The sequence below is a fragment of the Oncorhynchus tshawytscha genome, linkage group LG07, assembly GCF_018296145.1.
Source record: "Oncorhynchus tshawytscha isolate Ot180627B linkage group LG07, Otsh_v2.0, whole genome shotgun sequence".
Taxonomy (NCBI): Eukaryota; Metazoa; Chordata; class Actinopteri; order Salmoniformes; family Salmonidae; genus Oncorhynchus; species Oncorhynchus tshawytscha.
Genome location: NC_056435.1, coordinates 8,837,900 through 8,861,761, shown reverse-complemented (window position 1 = coordinate 8,861,761; position 23,862 = coordinate 8,837,900). Strand labels below are relative to the sequence as shown.

The 23,862-nt window shown below is 47.0% G+C and overlaps 2 protein-coding genes across 8 annotated transcripts in view; one reads left to right on the top strand and one right to left on the bottom strand.

The window, feature by feature from the left end:
• Window positions 1–2,992: 2,992 nt before the first annotated feature.
• Window positions 2,993–23,786, bottom strand: LOC112253818 (alsin-like). 7 transcript variants are annotated; one of them, XM_024425832.2, is made up of 35 exons: window positions 23,654–23,786; window positions 22,854–22,960; window positions 22,445–22,590; window positions 21,272–22,263; window positions 20,633–20,996; window positions 19,243–19,414; window positions 18,912–19,008; window positions 18,742–18,819; window positions 16,055–16,252; window positions 15,683–15,908; window positions 15,215–15,404; window positions 14,934–14,999; window positions 13,848–14,010; window positions 13,596–13,739; window positions 13,200–13,328; window positions 13,036–13,059; window positions 11,713–11,783; window positions 11,361–11,427; window positions 10,979–11,169; window positions 10,821–10,886; window positions 10,623–10,721; window positions 10,309–10,473; window positions 10,026–10,137; window positions 9,812–9,889; window positions 9,535–9,668; window positions 9,109–9,273; window positions 8,868–8,991; window positions 8,390–8,547; window positions 8,157–8,273; window positions 7,851–8,027; window positions 7,564–7,609; window positions 7,390–7,451; window positions 7,129–7,293; window positions 5,374–5,470; window positions 2,993–5,186 (listed from the first exon to the last, which is right to left on the bottom strand). In XM_024425832.2, exons 2-35 carry the CDS (start codon window positions 22,904–22,906, stop codon window positions 5,148–5,150), a joined length of 5,175 nt encoding a protein of 1,724 aa, XP_024281600.1. In that variant the 5' UTR covers window positions 22,907–22,960; window positions 23,654–23,786; the 3' UTR covers window positions 2,993–5,147. The 7 variants fall into 7 exon arrangements, with proteins under 7 accessions (XP_024281600.1, XP_024281602.1, XP_024281601.1 ...); XM_024425834.2 differs by having other exon boundaries at window positions 7,129–7,278; XM_024425833.2 differs by having other exon boundaries at window positions 13,608–13,739.
• Window positions 23,697–23,862, top strand: part of LOC112253819 (cyclin-dependent kinase 15) — a 32,939-nt gene continuing 32,773 nt past the window's right edge. The window contains exon 1 of the mRNA XM_042324044.1: window positions 23,697–23,805. The gene's annotated coding sequence lies outside the window, so the exon portion shown is untranslated. The remainder of the gene's footprint in view (window positions 23,806–23,862) is intronic.

The following is a 23,862-nucleotide window of genomic DNA, read 5'->3' as shown; positions in this document are numbered from 1 at the left end:
AGCACCTCATGACACTCACCTGGACTCCATCACCTCCTTGATTATCTTCCCTATATCTGTCACTCCCATTGGTTTTTCCTCAGGTGTTATTGACTCTGTTTTCATGTCGGTGCGTTGTTTGAGTTTCGTGTTTATTTATTAAAACACTCCCTGTACTTGCTTCCCGAATCTTGACACACTCGTTAACAACTTGGTTGTTTTACTTAAACGATGATTTAAAAAATTATCCATGTAATTGGAACTGCAAGCCAGACCAAATTAAACGGGCCTATTGATATAATGATTATGAATGAAATATTAAGGGCAGAAATGATTAAATATTAAAGCATTAAACCTCTCACTAAATGCTTCAGTCATACAAAAGTTATACTTAAATCCGAACTGGTCCTCTAGCAAATTAATAGGAATGTCTCACCCCATGTTCAATAATGTCTTTCCTTCCTTTATTCAGATTACAACCTCGCACATTCAGGTATTTGAAAAGGAAATAATCTCCCAAATATCGCCATTTTTAAAACAAGCTATTGAAAGTTGGTTGCAATTTCAATTTAATCAACCAGAAAAAAACAGAACAAATGATACAAATAATGTGATTAACTCAAATATACTAACCCTTTGCCTTGATGACAGCTTTGCACTCTTGGCATTCTCTCAACCAGTTTCACCTGGAATGCTTTTCTAACAGTCTTGAAGAGTTCCCACATATGCTGAGCACTTGTTGGCTGCTTTTCCTTCACTCTGCAGTCCAACTCATCCAAAACCTTCTTAATTGGGTTGAGGTTGGGTGATTGAGGAGGCCAGGTCATGTGATGCAGCACTCCATTACCCTCCTTCTTGGTCAAATAGCCCTTGCGCAGCCTGTAGGTATGTTGGGTCATTGTGCTGTTGAAAAGCGAATGATAGTCCCACTAAGCGCAAACCAGATGGGGTGTCGTATCGCTGCAGAACGCTGTGGTAGCCATGCTGGTTAAGTGTGCCTGTAATTCAAAATAAATCACTGACAGTGTCACCAGCATCTCCTTAACAGTAACTTATTTACCAATGTTTCATCAAACACCATCAGAAACGGTTTGTTTATAGTGATTTATTCAGTCATTTACTTTTTGTTGCTGAACTGTAAACTAAGATTATCTTGCTGCAATGTAAAAAGTTTTGGCTTTAAAAAAAAGTTATTTTGTATTGTCATTAATTCACTCTCTGCCTCTGTAGGTTTTTAGAAATGGGGCAAAGCTTAGAGGATTATCAGAAGCACTACAAATATTTACAAAACAGTCACCTTTGACCTCTAATCTGACTGCTAAAACCAAAGTACAGTTGAAGTTGGAAGTTTACATACACCTTAGCCAAATACATTTAAACTAAAATTTTCACAATTCCTGACATTTCATCCTAGGAAAAATTCCCTGTCTTAGGTCAGTTAGGATAACCACTTTATTTTAAGAATGTGAAATGTCAGAATAATAGAAGAGAGAATGATTTATTTAAGCTTTTATTTCTTTCATCACAATCCCAGTGGGTCAGAAGTTTAGATACACTCAATTAGTATTTGGTAGCATTGCCTTTAAATTGTTTAACTTGGGTCAAAAGTTTTGGGTAGCCTTCAACAAGCTTCCCACAATACGTTGGGTGAATTTGGCCCATTCCTCCTGACAGAGCTGGTGTAACGGAGTCAGGTTTGTAGGCCTCCTTGTTCGCACACGGTTTTTCAGTTTTTCCCACAAATTGTCTATAGGATTGAGGTCTGGGCTTTGTGATGGCCACTCTAATACCTTGACTTTGTTGTCCTTAAGCCATTTTGCCACAACTTTGGAAGTACGCTTGGGGTCATTGTCCATTTAGAAGACCCATTTGCAACCAAGCTTTAACTTCCTGTCTGATGTCTTGGAATGTTGCTTCAATATATCCACATAGTTTACCTTCCTCATGAAGCCATCTATTTTGTGAAGTGTACCAGTTCTCCTGCAGCAAAGCACCCCCACAACATGATGCTGCCACCCCCGTACTTCACAGTTGGGATGGTGTTCTTTGGCTTGCAAGCCTCCCCCTTTTTTCTCCAAACATAACAATGGTCATTATGGCCAAACAGTTCTATTTTTGTTTCATAGGACCAGAGGACATTTCTCCAAAAAGTACAATCTTGTCCCCATGTGCAGTTGGAAAAAATAGTCTGGCTTTTTTATGGCAGATTTGGAGCAGTGGCTTCTTCCTTGCTGAGCGGCCTTTCAGGTTATGTCGATATAGGACTCGTTTTACTGTGGATAAATACTTTGTACCTGATTCCTTCAGCATCTTCACAAGGTCCTTTGCTGTTGTTCTGGGATTGATTTGCCCTTTTCATACCAAAGTACGTTAATCTCCAGGAGACAGAACGCGTCTCCTTCCTGAGCGGTATGACGACTGCCTGGTCCCATGGTGTTTATACTTGCGTACTATTGTTTGTACAGATGAACGTGGAACCTTCAGGCATTTGAAATTGCTCCCAAGGATGAACCAAAATTGGAGGTCTACAATGTTTTTTCTGAGGTCTTAGCTAATTTATTTTACCATGATGTCAAGCAGAGGCACAGTTTGAAGGTAGGCCTTGAAATACATCCACAGGTACACCTCCAATTGACTCAAATGATGTCAATTAGCCTATCAGAAGTTTCTAAAGCCATGACATCATTTTCTGGAATTTTCCAAGCTGTTTAAAAGCACAGTCAACTTAGTGTATGTAAACCTCTGACCCACTGGAATTGTGATTCAGTGAATTATAAGTGAAATAATTGGTCTAAACAATTGCTGGAAAAATTGTGTCATGTACAAAGTAGATGTCCTAACCGACTTGCCAAAACTATAGTTAACAAGAAATTTGTGGAGTGGTTGAAAAAGGAGTTTTAATGACTCCAACTAAGTGTATGTAAACTTCTGACTTCAACTGTATCTAACCCATTAAACCAAAGTAACAGGACCATGTGGTTTACAATATAAGACAAACTAGTACAGAGGCACATTTTATTCAAAGAGAACTTTGTCAGTTGGCTTTATTGCCCTTTATTTAAGATATGTACATTAGACAAAATGCTGACATCATTCCCCTAAAAAGGACAAATGTGACAACATACAGAGAACACTGGGGCACTGCATCTCAGTGCTAGAGGTGTCTCTACAGGCAACCTGGTTTGAATCCAGGCTGTATCACAAACGGCCGTGATTGGGAGTCCAATAGGGCGGCATCGTCTGGGTTCGGCTGTTATTGTAAATAAGAATTTGTTCTTAACGGAGTTAAATAAAGTTGAAATAAAAAATAAAATCAAGCAGGCAGATCTTCCTTCATAGATCAAACTGTATGTTATGCAGTCTATGGGTAAAACACTGTAGAGATATTATATCATGCAGCACCTCATGTCATGTGTTTTAGGTGTAAACAGATATACAGTTAAATAATCAAAGTCCTTTCCAAAGGAATTATGGGGGGAAAATGGAGGTAAACCTTCGCATGACCATACAAATTACAAACAAGCTGAATAAAGAATTAACCAAATACCAGGTTACAATCCAATTCTGTTTAAAATATAGAGATTGTTATGTACTGCGTGTCCCATCAAACAATCATTAACAGTTGTGACAAATTCTATTCTCCACATTAATAATTCTGCAACAGGAAGAATTTCTTTTGGTAGACTTCAATGTCACTGTATAACCATCATGTTGCCATTACAACATGATCAGACCACAACAAGCTGAACAGAGACAGTTTCTTCAGTGTAGCGATTGCCTTGCAGGTACAAATACTGCATAATACTGTCATAAGTCTGTCTGCATGACAGGGAGCACACCAAACACACACAAACAATATTGCTTCCTAGTAAAGTCTTAATCTGATTTGAAGAACCACAAACATGAATATTACATTAGCTATATTGCAGGAAAAGTTTTATAACAGAAAATAAACAAACAGTCTTCTTCTATGGGTTTACCCATCAAGTGTCAACATTTCATGTAGGTGGCTGAGGTTTTAGCTCTGGTGTAGAATGACAAAGTGACCTGAAAGAACCACCTTGTAGCATTATAAATATTGTGCAAACAGAGAGGTTATAAACACAAATAATACAGTATGAATTGAAATGTTTTAGAGGCCAGCAGGTGAGGTGCACATTAGCTGGCTGTCATTTAACTGCATCACATGAGAAACAGAGCGCCACCCAACTTCACGTCTTCAAATCACCTGAATAGAGCTGGATATTCAAGATTGTTCAGAACAATGAATACAACAAGAACACCGAAACTGTATGGCGTGTACATTCTACAGAACAACTTCAACTGGCGTTGGTCTGAGTGAGCGTAGGCTAGCGCTCGGTGTACACAGACGTCACTGCATCTGGGCGGTTCAACTCTTTCCTTGTTTTAAGTGACATCAATGTGACGTACTGTGTTGGTCCATTAAATAACATGTGCTTTGAGGGCTGAGGTCCGATGGAAGCAACAGGTGGCCATGTGACGCGTACTTGTTGCCACCTCATACATACAAGATGGCGTCTTGTTATTAGACAGGCTCCATGTTAAGGGCGAGTCTCACTTGGATTTCAAGTTTCTCTTCATAGACTTCCATTTCAATACCAGCGCTGGGTGACAAAAGAGGCAGTGATCTCTTCCACTAATACAGCGTGAATAGTAAATAGCCATATTCACAACAGTCCACGATAAGGCTGAAACGCCACTGGCTCTGCCCACATCACAGTAAGCCCCTATTCCAGACGGCTCAAGGAGCAGGTTCCTTCATTCATGGGCTAAGGTGTTACAAAGCCTATTGACAGATAAAACTGTTTTGGCAGTTTGGCCAGTTTACAACAAGGGTTTTAGGTGTATAAGCCTGATGACACGGTCACTATTAGGCAGTGGTTAGAGCGGGGAGCTTTGTAGTGTGTGTGTGTGTGTGTAAGAGCATGCATCAGTGTATGCGTGTATGTAAAGGGGGAGGGGGGTCCTGCTACGGGGGAGCAGATGGACAGTCAGCAGCCTGTCTGTCAATCATGACCCTCCTGTGATGACCCTGACACAGCATCACTCAAAACCGCTCCAATCCCTTCCCTCTAAAATCAGTTGTCTATCTGACTGCCACTTTACAGAGCTGCTGCAATATACAGTACAGAGATTCTCCGTGGTTCTCATGTGGTCTTCTCATGCTGGATCTGATAGTAACACGCCTGACAGACAGAGGGAAATAAAATGAATATATGATACAGATAGTTACAGCTTTATTTATTCCCTATGAAGCGGTGTGTGTAAGCGTGCATCGATCGCATGAATATGTTATGAGTATCTGAATAAGTTATGAGTGTGAGTGCCTGCATTTGGATTCTATCTGCCATAGAACGTATGCTATGAGTGTACCTTGAGAGTGGTGAACATGATGCCGTGTTCTCCATGCTGTACACAGGGGTCCATCAAGTCCTCTATCAGACTCACCTCTGACCCCAGATTCCTGATCCTGAAGAGAAACACAGCCTTGGTTAACACACATACACAGTACCAGTCAAAAGTTTGGACACACCTATTCATTCAAGGGTTTTTCTTTATTGTTACTATTTTCTACATTGTAGAATAATACTGAAGACATCAAAACTATGAAATAACACACATGAAATCATGTAGTAACCAAAAAAAAAAAAGTGTTAAACAAACCAAAACATAGTTTATATGGCAATTCTTCAAAGTAGCCAACCTTTGCCTTGATGACAGCTTTGCACACTTTTGGCATTCTCTCAACCAGCTTCACCTGGAATGTTTTTCCAACAGTCTTGAAGGAGTTCCCACATAAGCTGAGCACTTTGTTGGCTGCTTTTCCTTCACTCTGCGGTCCAACTCATCCCAAACCATCTCAATTGGGTTGAAGTCGGGTGATTGTGGAGGCCAGGTCATCTGATGCAGCACTCCATCACTCTCCTTGGTCAAATAGCCCTTACTCAACCTGGAGGTGTGTTTTGGGTCATTGTGCTGTTGAAAAACAAATGATAGTCCCACTAAGTGCAAACCAGATGGGATGTCGTATCGCTGCAGAATGATGTGGTAGCCGTGCTGGTTAAGTGTGCCTTGAACTCTAAATAATTCACAGACAGTGTAACCAGCAAAGCACCCCCACACCATCACACCTTCTCCCCCATGCTTCACGGTGGGAACCACACATGCGGAGATCATCAGTTCACCTACTCTGCATCTCATAAAGACACGGGGGTTGGAACCAAAAATCTCAACTTTGGACTCAGACCAAAAGGACAGATTTCCACCGGTCTAATGTCCACTGCTTGTGTTTCTTGGCCCAAGCAAGTCTCTTCTTCTTATTGGTGTTCTTTAGTAGTGGTATCTTCTTCAGCAAATCGACCACGAAGGCCTGATTCATGCAGTCTCCTCTGAACAGTTGATGTTGAGATGTGTCTGTTCCTTGAACTCTGAAGCATTTATTTGGGCTGCAATTTCCGAGGCTGGTAACTCTAATGAACTTATCCTCTGCAGCACAGGTAACTATGGGTCTTCCTTTCCTGTGGTGGTCCACATGAGAACCAGTTTCATTATAGCACTCAATGTTTTTTGTGACTCCACTTGAAGAAACTTTCAAAGTTCTTGACATTTTCAGGATTGACTGACCTTCATGTCTTAAATAAATTATAGACTGTCGTTTCTCTTTGCTTATTTGAGTTGTTCTTGCCATAATATGGACTTGGTCTTTCACCAAATAGGGCTTCTGTATACCAACCCTACCTTGTCACAACACAAATGATTGTCTCAAATGCATTAAGGAAATAAATTCCACAAATGAACTTTTAACAAGGTACACCTGTTAATTGAAATGCATTCCAGGTGACTACCTCATGAAGCTGGTTGAGAGCATGCCAAGAGTGTGAAAAGCTGTCATCAAGGCAAAGCGTGGCTACTTTGAAGAATCTCCAATAGATTTGATTTCTTCACTATTATTCTACGATGTGGAAATGAGTAAAAAATAAAGAAAAAAGATGGAATTAGTAGGTGTCCAAACATTTGACTGGTACTGTAAATAAGTGTAGTTCTGATTCTAAAATTGGAGAAAAATCTGATTTCTGTGCATCTCTGAGGAACAGAGACGTTTGTGTGCGTGTGTTCTCGGCGACTCACCGGGCGCGCAGCACCACGTAGAGGAACACAGGAAACAGGTCGTCCATGGACCACAGGAAGCTATCCTCCAGTGATGACACCACTTCCTTTGTGATCTCCTCGAATGTCAGCTGGATCACCTGCAGCTTGTCGGATGGGGTGAACGTTGTGCTGAAAACAAACTGTCTTAATACACGACCACGTATAAACCACAATATCATAACTTAAAGAGTGCATGAGACTCATTCATGACGATATAGTACTGCTCTGGATAAAGCGTACCTGATTTGCTGTAAGGTCTCCGTTGCCGAGGCAAAACAGGCGTCTTTTGTGCTGGACACAACCTAGAAAAGGGGAGAGAGACTGTCAGTAAGGACAATCTAACATGTACTTGGTGTAATGTTGTAATTCACCCACAGGAGGGCAGTGTGTTTTAGAATGTACTTAGTGTCATACCTCTGTCCTCTCCCCCAGCACTGGAACCGAAACCGGCCAAAACTTACTGAAAGCAAAAAGAGATTCATTTTTTACATGTTATAACTACAGTTTTTCCAGGTCAGGACCGTCAGGCTACATGGTCGGAAAAAAACTTGTACGGGGCTAAATTAAAAAGGCCCCTACTATCCTCACATTCTGTTTCGCAACACGGATTCAACAGAATGTAAGACGGCGAGATCAGAAGAGTTGTAAGAGGCTACTACTAGTCATTCCCAACCTCATTGGTCAGTCCAAGAGAGACTCACTGTTGCACTCCGAGGAAGGCGAGCAGGGCCATGTCTGGCTGTTTGTTGAGGCGGAGGACACACTCCCAGTACACGTCGTCCTCCCTCTCCTTCTCCAGGGCGTACAGGGTGAAGAGAGGGGGGTAGAGACGAGGCAGTAACACCGGCAGGAGCAGAGAGGAGCTACTCACTACACGCCTGGGGAAACCACACACACACACATCATTCAACACACATTCAGGGGCTTAACATATTTCTCTTCTGGAAGAAAACTGTATTTAAACAACAGTGACATGCTCTTTTACATAAGATATGCTATGGTCGTACCCAGGTTTGGGGGATTCTAGCTGGGTGTCTGCGCATTTGGAATCCTTCTTGTCCTGGGGGTCAGAGGATGGTTCAGGGATCACTCCACCCTCCTCAGGCAGATCTGGGAACAGGAACCTGGGAGACAAACAAACAAACATTACACATATAGTACATGGCTTAAAACAGGCTAGGGTCAAACAATGGAAAAACAGTATCTGACCGTTTTAGGCCACACACACACACACACACACCTGACGAGCTGGAAGATGCGTGCCAGGTAGGACATGATCTCGTTGACAGCCTGCAGTAGGAGGCGGCGGTTGGCCCCCACCCCCACGTAGGTCATCCTGTAGACAGCCACTAGGGTCTCCATCAACCTGCCCAGGGGGTGCAGGGGCGTGTCACATGCCTGGGGGGTAGGGGGGGGTGACAGTGAAGGTTAAATGTGAGAGTTTCAGAATATTCCTATTTTGTGGTGTTTTCTCAATGAGGATAAATCATGTTAGATCTAAAGAGTAAATCAGTATGAACAGGGGCACCTCAGGACGACGGCTCAGACATTTCTTCATCATCATCATCATCATCATCATTATTAAACCATACTGAAAAGGAATTTGCTTGTCAAACAGTGGGTGCTGGTATTTGTGCTTGTCAGACACGTTGGTGTGTGGGTCCATTTGCTGAGGGGGATTAGGAGGGTTAGGAAGTCACCCGGGGTCGTTGGCTCACCTTGATGAGGTAATGGCGGATACGGTCATACTTCTCCATGGTAACAGGGCCAACATGCTGCTGAGGATTGAACTCCAGACTCTCCAGAGTTAGGTTATGACTCGGACTCAGGTTCATCTCCGGGCTGGAACACACATCAATACTACTTAGACAACTGTACTCTGTGTGTGTGTGTGAGAGAGAGAAAGAGTGAGTGTGTGTGAGGTGGAAGTACTGTGTGTGTGGTCTCTGTTCTCTCTACCAGTCTCTGAGCTCTCTCCTGCTGGTGGTCAGGGCTACAGCGATGTTCTCCCAGGCTCTCTGGTTCTCTCCCTGGCCAGGGGCCTCACAGCCCAGCCTCATCCAACACTCCTCAAACACTGCCCTCCACTTCTCCTCCGGACGCACCGCCAGGCGCCCCAGCTTACTGGAGACACACATAAAAAGGAAATAGACTATTTCTATGTTCACATACACGTTCACTTGACTGGGTTCATTTCAAAACTGTCAAAACTTTTTTCAAGGCTTCGATGCAAAAACAGAGCAGGATCATCTCCTGCGGACAGATTGCCTTGCAAATTATTTACTTTTTTTTGTTTAACCACTTTTAGCTCAAGACTAAAATCTTTGAATCTGCTAATCCTCCACCATACTAAAACCAATGGCATTGAATGGTACAGAGACGTACACAGCGCGGCCCTTGTCCCCGTCTGAGTCGTAGAGGTTGGGTTTGAAGAAGGATCCGGTAACCTTCAGGCCGGAGCCCCACTCCCCGGTGAAGGTGCCCTCAAAGTAGTCCCCATTAGCCATGGTCAGCACACCCTGAGAGATTAGGGAGAGCAATGTGCTGTATTATACACGTGTCTGCACAAACGTATGTGGCTAAGCGAAAATGTGTGTGAGTGCAAGCTGTGTGTGAGAGACAGAGTGTTCAGGCTTGTTTGTGTCGCTCTTCTTTCACTGACCTTTCCGTTGAGAGTCCAGTCCTCCGAGAACTCTCCTTCATATGTGGTGTTGTCCTCAGACAGCAAGACCCCTGTGCCCTGGGACAGCGGAAAAAATAAAAAAATAAAACAGCAAATGGAGAGGTGATCATCTTCCTTTCCTCCAATATCTTGGAACTAATGTGCTAATGTTCAGCTAGCGTCAGGAGGAAGAACCTCCCTGCCCAGGAATCACCTGCATCTTGTTGTTGTTGAAGGCTCCCTCGTAGTACAGGCCAAACTGGGTTACTATGACGCCCGTGCCCTGCCGCTGGTCATCCTGCCACATGCCCATGTACTTCTCTCCTCTGACGGAACAACACAGGTCACCACGTAACACCGTCAGCACTTCAGAGACACTAATACCCTTTTCACACTATCAATCCAACCCCAACCGTACTGAGCTAGCTGGATGCGTAACCAGGCCAGCTCAGTTTAGCGCTGCGGTATGAAAAGGGAGGGCTGGAGCGATCCACTACCTGGTGATGTCATCAAAGACGCCGTAGCCCGTCTTCTTGTCGTGCACCCATTGGCCGATGAAGACGCTGGGGGAGGAGGAGTTCAGCGTGCCGCTGCGCAGCATCCCGTGACCGTGACGCATGTTGTCCTGGAACGAGCCCTCGTACAACTCACCTGTAGCATACCTGCAGACGACAGTCACATTGTTCGGGTACACAGCAGAAACATAGACACTCCCGCAAACTCCTGGTCACGCTTACAAAAGGGTGATTTCTAACCTGAAGGGCCTTTCTTAAATAATGTTGGAACTCGTCACAAAGGCGAACAGACTCACTTGTATGTTCCGATGCCGTGCATCTTCCCTTCTTTCCAGTGGCCTTGATAGTGGTCGTTCAGGTTCAATGTCTTGCTGGGCATAACGTAATCTCCAAAACTATGACCCATAAACAAATAGCAGAACAATGAGAAATGCCTTTATTTCTGACTACGGTGATTGATACATTGATTTATTGATCGATTTACACTGACTGACCCATCCTCCAGTCCGTTCTTGAACATCCCCGTGTAAATTCTCCCATCAAGCCACTTCACCATTCCCCTGGAAACAACAATTTTCAATTCATTGTGACTGTATGGAAGTGGAACCAGAGGCACCAGGTCCTGCATCCCTCCTTCCCCAGCCAGACCCACCTCCCATTGGGCTTGCCGGCCAGCCAGCGGCCCTCGTAGGTGGCCTCCTTCAGACGGCTGTCCTTGTAGAAGGTGTAGGAGGCGGTCCGGGAGATGGGAGGCTCCGCCCTCTGCCCTGCCCCTGAGCCTGACTGGCCCGCCCCACTCATGGCCTTGTCCACCGCCTGGTTGATGGAGCGAAGCCACTTGGCCTGGAGAATACATGGCGGTTAATAGTCATATTGAAGTGCATTTAATTGAACTGAATGGGTTGTTACACCGTCTGTCACCACAAACTGAACCCAACTAGGCAGATTAACAAGAACCTACAAAGACACAAACACCACATACTTGTAACCTGAGCAGGTGAGTAGTGAGGCCTGGCTATTGGCTAGTGGCCTACCTTCTCCATGGAAGAACAGGCCAGCAGGGTGAAGGTCTCCTCAGGTGAGATCACCTTCAGTCCATACCTGGATGGAACAAAGCACAGCTCAGTGGAAGCAGCGTTTCCCAAACTCGGTCCTGGGGACCCCAAGGGGTGCACGTTTTGGTTTTTGCCCTAACACTACACAGCTGATTCAAATGATCAAAGCTTGATGATTAGTTGAATCAGCTTTGTAGTGCTAGGGCAAAAACAATACGCGCATCAGGGGGGGGGGGGCAGGACCAGGACCAAGTTTGGGAAACGTTGAGCTAAGTGCTCAATAACACACCAGCTAAAATCTCTAATTGGGCAGATAGGGTGATAGACTCACAGGTCAGTGTTCTCCTCAGGGATGGGCTCGACCCACAGTGTGGCCAATGGGAAGACATGGTGGGTGGAGAACTGGAGGAGAGGGAGGGAAGAGAGAGAGACATCAGTATACTGATACACTCAGCTACAGATACAGTACACTGGTTCAACAGTCAGGAAGTAGTCAGGGCACTGGAGCTAAACACAGGTCACATGACCTAATAGATGCCAACTTGCATAGCAAGCAGAGAGGCGAGGGCGACAGGGCACGAGGCAGGCCGACAGGGCACGAGGCAGGCCGGCACACGCAGCACACAGGGTGCAGCACACAGGGTGCAGCACACAGGGTGCAGCACACAGGGTGCAGCACACAGGGTGCAGCACAGAGGGTGCAGCACAGAGGGTGCAGCACACAGGGTGCAGCACACAGGGTGCAGCACACAGGGTGCAGCACACAGGGTGCAGCACACAGGGTGCAGCACAGAGGGTGCAGCCGACGGGGTGCAGCCGACGGGGTGCAGCCGACGGGGGCTAAAAACGCACACTATGTCATCAAACACAGCTAGGTTGGTGCACACTAAGAGAGACAGCGGCACATCACAGGAAACTGTTTTGAGAGAAGTGAACCAGAGACGGCCGATTCTCACGTGTGGCGTCACATAGTTTCAGAGTAATGATAACTAAAGGCTCCACATAGTTTCAGAGTAATGATAACTAAAGGCTCCACATAGCAAAAAATTTAAAACGGGTCAAAAAAGGCATCTTAGTTAGATAACCAAGACGCACACGTCGGGAAGACCCAATAACGGCAGACTTAACTTTTTAGATTGATGCCTGTAAGCAGAATGTTGCTATGACTACAATGTCATAAAAGTAGGCAATATACTACCGAGAGCCTTAGTTATTCAAAGTATTAGTTCAGCTTTCCACACAGTATCCTGAGGCTAGCATCAGAGGGCAGGGGACACCGGGCTCGGCTGAGCAGAAGCTGCTCACTGTAGAGTGGTGTACAGAACCCGCTGTGGGGCTCCTAATGTTCAGGAGCAGTTGGGTTAGTTAAAGGGAGAAGGCAGAGAAAGTAAATAACTGCCATTCTTCACTGTGAGCTTCAAGAAATCAAAAACAGAGAGGCTTATTCCAGCCAGATGTTAGTTGGCACACCCATACGTACATGTTTTGGTGTGGGTGTTATTACAAGCTGTGAAGCCGATGTTTGTGGTTTACAGGCCGGCAGCAGGTGCCTAAAGAGCCGCTACAGGAAGCCTACATCCTAAGCCAAGCCCTGGCCACACGGGGGCGCTGCATTGACTAGGGGGCAGTACACTAGCTGCTGCTGCATACTTACAAGGCTTTTATAGGGAACCACGCCCTGATAGGACAAGGACAAAGACACAACTTGATAGGAGTCAGTCAACACACCAGATATATTCATATCAAATGCTCTGAGGGTGAATGAAAGAAAGAGAGATTGGCACCTTTGTAAGAGCCAGCTGTAAGAGCTGTGCTTACCTGAGCGTGGACGAGTGCATCATTGAAGAGGATGAACCAGTTGACAGAGAACCTTCCAGAGTTCTGTAGCGTCAGGGCCTTGTTACTGCTCTCACAGATCAGCCTCCGGGGGGGCTTACGCAGGGAATCCTGGAACAGGATGGCCAGGTGAAATGGGATAAGAGGTTGGTAAACTGGAGATATTGGGCTGAATAAAAGATCTTCTACCCGTTTCACACTATGGAGTCAAACCGAACCAAGCTGTGCTCTGCCGGCCTGATTATACATCCACCATAGTTGCCGGAACCATGCTTGAAAGGACAACGTGAAAATAAAATATCTGAGCGAGCACAGTGCGGTTGGCATTGGCTCAATAGCGTGAATCTGGCTCTGATTACTGTGGTCAAACCAACTGACCAGGCCACTGACCGTCATCTTGCCAGGGAAGCTCTTCCAGAAGTGGTACGTGTACTCTGCCTCCTTCCTCCTCCTCTTCAGATGAAGAGCCAGGGCCTCAAACTTAGAGCAGCCGTCCTGCAGCTTCTGGTAGTCCACTGAGCTCTGCAGGGATGGAGAGACACACACACACGAAAGTGAGAGTATGTATGAAGGTGTGTGAGCATGTGTGTGTGTGTGTGTGTACGGCCCGGTCCTAGTTCCTCCACGTACCACCTCGAAGCAGGTTCCCAGTTTGAGCAGCAGCCTGCCATACTCGTGAAGGTGTCTCATGGGCAGGTAGAAGAGCGCCACCAACAGGTCACTCAGAGGAATGTTCTCCTCGCTGGACTCTGCCAGCCGCTGCAACAGCTCTGGACACTTCCCAAAGAAATCTCTGAGCAGAGGAACAGAAGATGGTGGAGGGGGTGGCGGGGGAGGATGGAGGGCAGGAGGAGATGGAGGGCAGGGAGGGAGGAGAGATGGAAAAAGAAAGAAGATATGTCCTGTTTTAATTCACTGTTCACCATTCCAGTTAAAAGCACGAGAAGGGTAATTCAGTCACTCTTGGTTAAAGCCTTGATGAAGAAACACATTGCTTTATAATTAAGCAATAAGGCCAGAAGGGATGTGGTATATGGCCAATATAACACGGTTAAGAGCTGTTCTTAGAGTGCCTGGATACAGCCCTTAGCCGTGGTATATTGGCCATATACCAAACCCCTGAGGTGCCTTATTGCTATTATAAACTGGTTACCAATGTAATTACAACAGTGAAAAAATGTTTTGGGCATACCCGTGGTATATGTGGTATTTTTGTCAGCCAATCAGCATTCAGGGCTCGAACCACCCGTTTTCATAATTAAAGAGCCCATAAAAATGATTTAGAATTCATCCTTTGACTTATCCCTTTCCAATTAAACCTGCAGGAGCTTCCTGAGTCTCATTGTGTGCAGAACAACTAGGCATCAAACAGCTGTCCCTTGACACAGGCTTGGGTCAATGTTAAGGATAATGAGCACACAGGCTTGGGTCAATGTTAAGGATAATGAGCACACAGGCTTGGGTCAATGTTAAGGATAATGAGCACACAGGCTTGGGTCAATGTTAAGGATAATGAGCACACAGGCTTGGGTCAATGTTAAGGATAATGAGCACACAGGCTTGGGTCAATGTTAAGGATAATGAGCACACATGCCTAGGTAAATGGTAAAGATAATGAACATATAATGAGCACCGCAAATGGTAAGGATAATAAGCTAAGGCTGCTAGACGTCCTACTGTGTGTGTGTGTATGTGTGTGTGTGTGTACACGCTCACAGCGAGGGCTTGGCCAGAGCTTGGAAGCCCCCCATCACCAGGAAGTTACCCACAGAGCAGCAGTACCTGGCAGGGAGGGATGAGGAGGGGGAAGGAACGGAAAGAGGAGGAGAGAAGGAGAGGTCATTATACACGCAGAACTACATGTACACATGTACCAAATAATAAAAGAGGGACATTTCTCACAGCAGCTAGTACAGAGGTGCTTTTTGTAAAGAAGTAAATGTGAGACAGCGGGAGGGTACACACACACACACACACACACACACAACTGTACATACTCATTGTACGTGTCCAGGAAGATGCTGGCGTGCTCCAGCATAACCAAGCTTTTCACCTCCCGACGGCGGCGCAGGTTGGCGGTGAGCGAGGTGGAGTGCTGCCCAGTGAGGTGGCACAGGCGGCTATAACACCTCGCCAGGCTCTGTAGCAGCACTGTGGACGCCGGGCCTAGGGCTGTACCCAACGACTCTGAGGGTTAGAAGGAGAACACACACCTGTTAACAAAACACTGTGAAAAAAACACACAACCAAGAGGTAATCAACCTAATGTTTACTCTGAAACGTCCCAACTTACTCTAGTCCAGCACATGGTTAACCAAAAGTTACAGGTCTGTACTAATAATAACATTTAACAAGACGGAAGCTTCATGCCAGATCTTTTTGAATGCGGACCAATCCCTTTCCCTTTGATTGGACATTGGTTACCATGAAAATAAAACTCTCCCTTCTCTCTCTCCCTCTCTAACCTCTGACCCATGGCCTCTGTCCAGCGGAGCTGTAGCGGGAGCAGTAGTTCTCACCCAGGTCCAACAGGGGGCGCAGGATGTGGTTCTTCACAGAGCTCAGCTTGCAGTAGAACTTCCTCTCAGCAGCAGCCAGCTCGTGGAGGCTGGCGATGAAACCCGTGACGTTGCGGTCGGCTAGCGCCACGCAGCTCTGGCCCCCCGCAAACACACCGCTCACGTAGCCCAACTAAATCACGGATAGACAACCCACAGACACACGCACCACCATCGGGTCAAATGTCAGTTGAAATCACGAAGCAGATGCTGAATACACAAAAAGTGGAACACAGCAGGGGTTCAGTACACTGTGTGTTTGTGTGGTCCACTACTCACGTTCATGCAGAAGGGGAGCAGCACTGGTTGCTGGGTGTAGCTGTACCCCTCTGTCTGGTCCTGGGGTGCGTCCTGAGCCGCCTCTCTGACCTGCTGTCCGCTATAGTAAAGGATGGGCTGGTAACAGTCCCCATCGGCCAGGAGGAGGGTGTGCTGCGCCCCCGCACCCACATCCCATACACGGATCCCCTCAGACAGCTACAGGGTCACACCAGGGACAAACAGAGCAGATCAGATCACTGTACATTTGTGTTGTAGAAGCCTAGCACAACTTGGTGGCCTTGTGGTTTGAGTGTCCACCCTGAGATTGGAAGGTTGGGAGTTCGATCCCCGGCCAAGTCATACCAAAAACTGTAAAAATGGGACCGGATGAGTCTCTGCTTGGCAATCAGCATTAAGGAGATGGATTGGAGGTAAGGCCCTGCGATAGACTAGCGTCCTGTCCAGGGGATGGACATCAAGCTGCCTCATGCTACACAAACAGGAGAAATGCAGCTATGAACAGTTCTGGCTCGCACACGCCAAAGCTACTCACGCTTATACGAACAGTCCTGCACAAACTAAATAGTCATAAAATGTCCTATGATTTGTGATCACTATAAGCAGCTGAGGGTGCTTTCCCATTGAGACTAAGTCCCACACCAGGGGGTCTCCTGTGTTTTATGTTAATGTAGTCTTGTTTCCATCAGGAGACTTGTGGCGAGCAGAATCAACAACCTCTGCATCATTCAAGACCGTCACTTCTTGAGAAGGTGTTAAAGTTCACAGTTAGCCATTGTTATTTAAATTAAAGCTGAAAAGTACCCAGGGCCATGCCTTGGCTCCAAGTCAGAGCAGGAGCCATGGCCCAGTGAGACACGGGAGCCGGCGCACGTAGATGGAAACAGAAAAGTCTCAGCTTTTCAGGTAAAACACCAGGATAAATCCTCAGTGGAAAAGTTCCATCATTGTTCTACCATGGAGAGTGCTTTAATTGCCGCTGCAGAGTTTATTCATGTTGGTCTATAAACTCAGCAAAAAAAAAGAAACGTCCTCTCAGTGTCAACTGAGTTTATTTTCAGCAAACTTAACATGTGTAAATATTTGTATGACCATAAGATTCAACAACTGAGACATAAACTGGACAAGTGTAAGAGAAATTGAATAATGTGTCCCTGAACAATGGGGGGGGGTCAAAATCAAAAGTAACATTCAGTATCTGGTGTGGCCACCAGCTGCATTAAGTACTGCAGTGCATCTCTTCCTCATGGACTGCACCAGATTTGCTGGTTCTTGATGTGAGATGTTACCCCAGTGTTCCATCAAGGCATCTACAAGTTCCAGGGAAATGACCCTAGCCCTCACCCGCCGATTCAACAGGTACCGGACGTGCTCAATGGGATTGAGATCCGGGCTCTTCACTGGCCATAGCAGAACACTGACATTCCTGTCTGCAAGAAATAACCCACAGAACGAGCAGTACGGCTGCTGACATTGTCATGTTGAAGGGTCATGTCAGGATGAGCCAACAGGAAGGGTACCACATGAGGGAGGAGGAGGTCTTCCCTGTAACGTACAGTGTTGAGATAGCATCATCGGACTGCGCTTGTTGTCAATGCAGGCAGTGACATACCGCCCCAGACTATGACGGACCCTCCACCTCCAAATCGATCCCGCTCCAGAGTACCGGCCTCAGTGGAACGCTCATTCTTTCGACGATAAACGCGAATCCAACCATCACCCCTGGTGAGACAAAACCGCGACTCGTCAGTGAAGAGCACTTTTTGCCAGTTCTGTCTGGTCCAGCGACGGTGGGTTTGTGCCCATAGGCGACGTTGCTGCCGGTGATGTAAGGCAGGTCCTCACCAGACAACAGGCCTACAAACCCTCAGTCCAGCCTCTCTCAGCCTATTGCGGACAGTCTGAGCACTGAAGGAGGGATTGTGCGGTCCAGCTATAACTCGGGCAGTTGTTGTTGTCATCCTGTACCTGTCCTGCAGGTGTGATGTTCAGATGTACCGATCCTGTGCAGGTGTTGTTCCACGTGATCTGTCACTGCGAGGACAATCAGCTGTCCGTCCTGTCTCCCTGTAGCACTGTCTTAGGCGACAGTACGGACATTGCAATTTATTGCCCTGGCCACATCTGCAGTCCTCACACATCTGCAGTCCACCTTGCAGCATGCCTAAGGCACGTTCACGCAGATGAGCAGGGACCCTGGGCATCTTTCTTTTGGTGTTTTTCAGTCAGTAGAAAGGCCTCTTTAGTGTCCTAAGTTTTCATAACTGTGACCTTAATTGCCTACCGTCTAAGCGGTTAGTGTCTTAACGACCGTTCCACAGTTGCATGTTCATTAATTGTTTATGGTTCATTAAACATGCATGGGAAACAGTGTTTAAACCCTTTACAATGAAGATCTGTGAAGTTATTTGGATTTTTACACATTTTCTTTGAAAGACAGGGTCCTGAAAAAGGGACGTTTCTTTTTTTTGTGCTGAATTTAGGTTAGCAGTGTTTCTTCTAAGATTGTTTTCAGCAGCGGAGGCAAAGGTAGCACGGGAGGGGGTGCCAAAGAACACCATTCACCTGCGTTGCCCATCGACGGGGGGCGTCGCTGCTAAATGAATAAAGGAGGAACACTGGGTTAGTGTGTGGTAAAGATGACTGCATGGGCACCATTTTCCTCAATTAAAGAAACACACTCTTACCTTGGCAAGGCGAGGGATAGTAGTAGGACACGCCATGTGTCCTAGCTGGCCAGAGCTGTTACTACCCCAGGAGAAGACCTTGAAAACACACACACACACAAATATTCACACAGTTGGGAGGAATCCCTCCGACTCAGTTTCCCATGAGGAGTGATAATGTAGTTCCTGACCTGGGACTGTGCCGTCAGGGCCAGGGAGTGATGTGCCCCAGCAGCCACAAGCACCACCTCCTTACTGCTCAGGCACTTGATGCACAGTGGCTGCAGCCTGCAGGTCAGAAACACCTCTCAGTCAACAACCAGGGCCAAAGCATTTCAGAGTAAGAGTGCCGATCTAGGAGCAGGTCCTCCCTGTCCATGTAATCTTATTTATCTCAAAGGCCAAACAGATCCTAGATCAGATTCAGCGCTCATACTCTGATGCTTTACTGGTCGACACAACTGTCAATCATCATGGTTCTCATTCCCAGCCCTCAGTGATTGGTGTTGAGTGGACACTGACCTGGGGAGGTTGTCCCCGTGGCCTAGCTGGCCCTCCTCACCACGCCCCCAGCTCCACACCTCGGTCTGCAGGGAGGGGAGCAGCTCCCCCGCCTCTGGGAGCCCTCCCACAGGGGTGAGGGGCACCGCTCGCACCCTGGGCCGGCTGGCCCTCCGCAGCAACCTGGGGGACACTGCAGATGGAGACAGACCGATATGTTTCTTAAATAGAACATTTTCTATGCTTCCTCTCAAGCCATGTTCAGTTACGGCAGTCAACTGCAGCTAATGTTACGGATGAAGTCCTCTCTGTTCCACAGGTGAGTGTAAACAACTGTAAAGACATGCTCAGGATGACTGGTTTAGTCACGGAGTGATCTTCATCTACTCGTGAAAAACAAAACACTTCTGCAATAACCCAGAAACACAGGCCTCACAGCATCCTCCTGATGATGAGTCATTGTGCCCAGCCGGAGCCAGGTCCCGTACCACAGTAAGCATATGGCAGGGAGTGTTAATGAGGACAGACAGACCAGGGCATCACTGATGAGGCGTGGGTTGGTGGTTTCCACTGTGACATCCTGTCCCCCACTGAGAGCCATCTGTCCCCCACAGAGAGCCATCTGTCAGCCCAGAGGAGAGCCACCAAGAGAGGGGAGCGGTGAGCTGTCTGTCCCCTCCCTGGCTGCAGCAGGAAGCTAATCATTTATTTTTATTTGTCCCATTTCACAGGACATATATAAGTGTATATTATACGCATGTGTCAAATGTGTTTTTTGCATATCCCAAATCCCCTTAAGACACCCTCGGCTAGCTAGGGACAAATCCTACCGTTCAGCTGTCACCCTACCAACATGACAATAGAAGATTCCTCCGATACTGCAGGCACTACCACTCTGACTGGGTTTCTCAAGAGATTATCATGGCCATCTTGCCCTCTCCATCTTCCTCACCCTCTCTCCCTTACACACAGATATGTCTTCTTCACACTCTCACTTCCTCAGTTCTCTCCCTCTCCTTCCCTCACTATCTCACGGACTCTTGCTCCTTTCTTCTCCGTCTTATTCATTCGCTCACCCTCTCCTTCCTGCAACCCTTCTGGTTAAGTCCTCACATTAATATGGCCTCATATTCCTCTATGACTGAGAGCTTTAATCGCGGAAGAAAAACCACCGTTCACTGACTGTAGTCCACACACACATGAAACACCACACTGAAACAAAATGGTCAGCCGTCACAGCATTCCAAAACATACTGTATAGTACTGTAGTTCAGATGGACGTTCGATATGTTCGCAGGCCGGATGAGCGGGGACACACACGCATACTTACACATCAGAGTATAGGAGGAAGATAAGAAGGATAAGAGGCGATGAGCAGAGGTGGAGGATAAGAGGCGAACAGCGTATCTACCCTGAGAGAGGAGTCCAGGCAGAGAGAGACGTCGACTCAGGCCCTCGGCCTCCTCCTCACGGATATCCCCCGTGCTGCAGCTCTTCTTCCCCTGCATGGACTCCTCCAGACGCACCCGCTCCTCCGCGGGGCCCCCTGGAAACCCTCCTGGCACCCCACCGGGTGCTCCTGCTACACCCCCAACCCCAGGATAGTAGCAGTTAATCCTCTTCTTCAGGGACAGAGCCTCGCAGGTGGAGACCACTCTCTCAGCCACGGCGGAGGCACAGGATGAGACCAGGCTGTTGAGGGCAGAGCTGGTGGTCACTGGCATGACCCCAGGGAGGAGGTCAGAGGTCAGGAGGTCAAGGCTATCTGCTGGGGGCTGAAACAAACACAGGGTGCATTAGGCACCACACAAAAGAAAACTGACAGAAACAGTAAGACTTCCTGGACCTATAAGAAAAGCACATTTTAGTTTTCCTTAGCAAAAATGTTTTACCTTTGCGTGCCTTAATGAACACGACCCAGGAAACACAACGTGACAGCTCATTGTCACTTTTCAAACACCTCAAACTCCCAAAAAGTCAGCATGTCACCCACCAAGTGTGCAAAAAATGGGTAGCTTTAGGCTTAAAGCATCAAATCATCAGTACTAACCTGAAAACTTGCTCCTGCTTTGGTCATCTTGGCAGTCTCCTCAGCCAATGAGGTGTCAGACAGTTTCTTGAGATATTCTTTCACTGCCTGATCATCAGGGTAGGGGGAGTTCTGAGACCCTGCACCCCCCATACCTCCAACAGTTCGATCTGAGTCTGTCCCAGCAGCAGAGATGTCAGAGTCTGTAGTGGTTAAGACTTCCCCATTCTGTGCCACTGTCCTCCTCCTCTCATAGTCTGTATGGTCTGTTATGGAGGGATGGAGATTAGGCGCTGAGGCCGAGGTATGAGAGGAGAGGGGCTCTGAAGGGGAGCTCTGGAGCCTGAGCGGAGGGGACCTTCCAGGCTCCATCCTGGCCTCTCCGTCATCCAGCAACTCCACCCCTAGGGGGCAGTAATGACTATCTGAGATAATGACGTGGTCCTCCTTGTCCGTCATGGTGTAGAGCAGCTGGTTGCACTGGCCACACTTGTCTGGCAGGGGCCGCCGGGCCTCCTGAGGTGGTAGGCAACGCACCAAGGCAAGGCTGTGGAAGGCCCCACAGGCCACCTGAAGGACGTGTCTGCCCGCCAGGTGCTCCACCTTCTGGGGCTTCCATACAGGGAAGATGGTGGTGACCAGGCCCAGCTGGCAGCCGCTGCCCCAGGCCCACACCTCGTGCTGGGCAGAGAGAGCAAGGGAGTGCTGCTCCCCGCAGGCCAGCTCCAGGACCCGGATGGTATGAGGGGGGCTGGTGTCGGGGTCCAGGACAGCCACTGGAGTAGGGTTGGAGACTACAGTGAGGCTGGACAGGCCACACTGGCCGAAGGAGTTCTCCCCCCACATGTGGACCCCGCCGTCCTCGGTAACCGCCCCGCTGTGGAAGCTGCCCGCTGCCACGGCGACAACGCGCTGGCCGCTGAGAGAGCTCTCTAAGACGGGCTTCAGGGGGCCCACCTCTGAGACCTGGCTCTGTTTCCATGGGAACTCACCAAAGCTGTACACCTGCCCGCCTAAATACATCACAACATTCAAGTCATTAGACAAGAGGATTTATTAGAAATGATTAGCAGTAGTATGTGTAGATCAGTAATCAGTATACAAACCCCAAACAAAATAAATTGTTTTAATTATAGATCAAGCAGGCTAATAATAAATGTCTTTATATATCAAAGACTGTCCATTGACTCTCACCCTCCACCAGTAGAACCCCATGGCGTGTTCCCAGGGCAGCCTGCAGCACAGGCCTGGACAGGAGCACTCTCTCTGGGGTGACACTACAGGAGTAGCCCTTCCAGGTGTGGAGCAAACCTCGCTCCCCTGAACTGTCCTCACCAGAGCTGGAGAATACATACAGAAGTAGACAGACAGACAGACACATTGACAAGTCATGTCTCAAGGATTCTGAACAACCACACAGATAGAGGAGACATTGTTTTTGAACTACCCCGATTAAACATGCCCTGGAACAGAAGATACAGTTGCTAGCTAGAGAAACAACAAGAGCTTTGTGAGGGCATAGACTTACATGAAGAATATTCTGAATTGTCATATGATGATCACATAACATTTATTGACAACACCCTACCTCGGGGCTACATACCTTTTCCTCTGGGACTCCATCACTGAGATTTGTCCATGGCAATGCTGATGCATATAGACTGGTGAAATTCAACTTGAAAAACTCCAAATCCGTTTCTAAATTCAGCCCTGTATTGAATATGGCAAACAACATTGGACACAAGACAACTTACAAAAATGAGTAGCTAATGGTAACACTGCCTCACTGAATTGCATACAGCCCTTACTGGTAGCTAGGTGGCTTCAAAATATCCAGCACGAGTGACAGTACGCGAGAGTGTGTTGTTGACACACACACACACACACACACACACACACACACACACACACACACACACACACACACACACACACACACACACACACACACACACACACACACACACACACACACACACACACACACACACACACACACACACACACACACACACACACACACACACACACACACGGCTAGCTGTCAATCATGTGGGAGTGACGTAACTAGCTAACACTGACACACCACCCCCCCATTGATTTTGAATAGCTAAATACTATTAACTCTTTTATTTGACGAAATCCTATTTTCAGTCCATTAACTAATTAGTTCATTAGTTTGCTTGAAACTACGTAACTGGCTAGAATGATTAATTCATACCATAATTACTAGGTGCCTACCAAAGCCTTTGACAGTCTCAGTAACTTACTTTGTTATAGTCTCCGTGTAACTACCGTTAGCTAGCAACTCGGGGCTGACATGTGTCCTTCCACTTGCTCCTTGTACTGTAGCTACTAACCATATATTATGTACAATCTCAGATACAATTGTCTTTCACTTACCGGTCCTCTGACCATGTCCATTTCTTCATAAACCTGTGAAATGTGCAGCGACTGAGTTATGCGAGGGATTAGCTGACTAGCTAATCGCTAACCTTTTTTTTCGCTTTGACGTTGTGACCACAAGTTGAACGGAACCCGAGAGGACTCAAAGCGTGCGTATTTCCTTGCCTTTTTTATATTTCTTCTTTTTTTTTTACAACATCGATTCT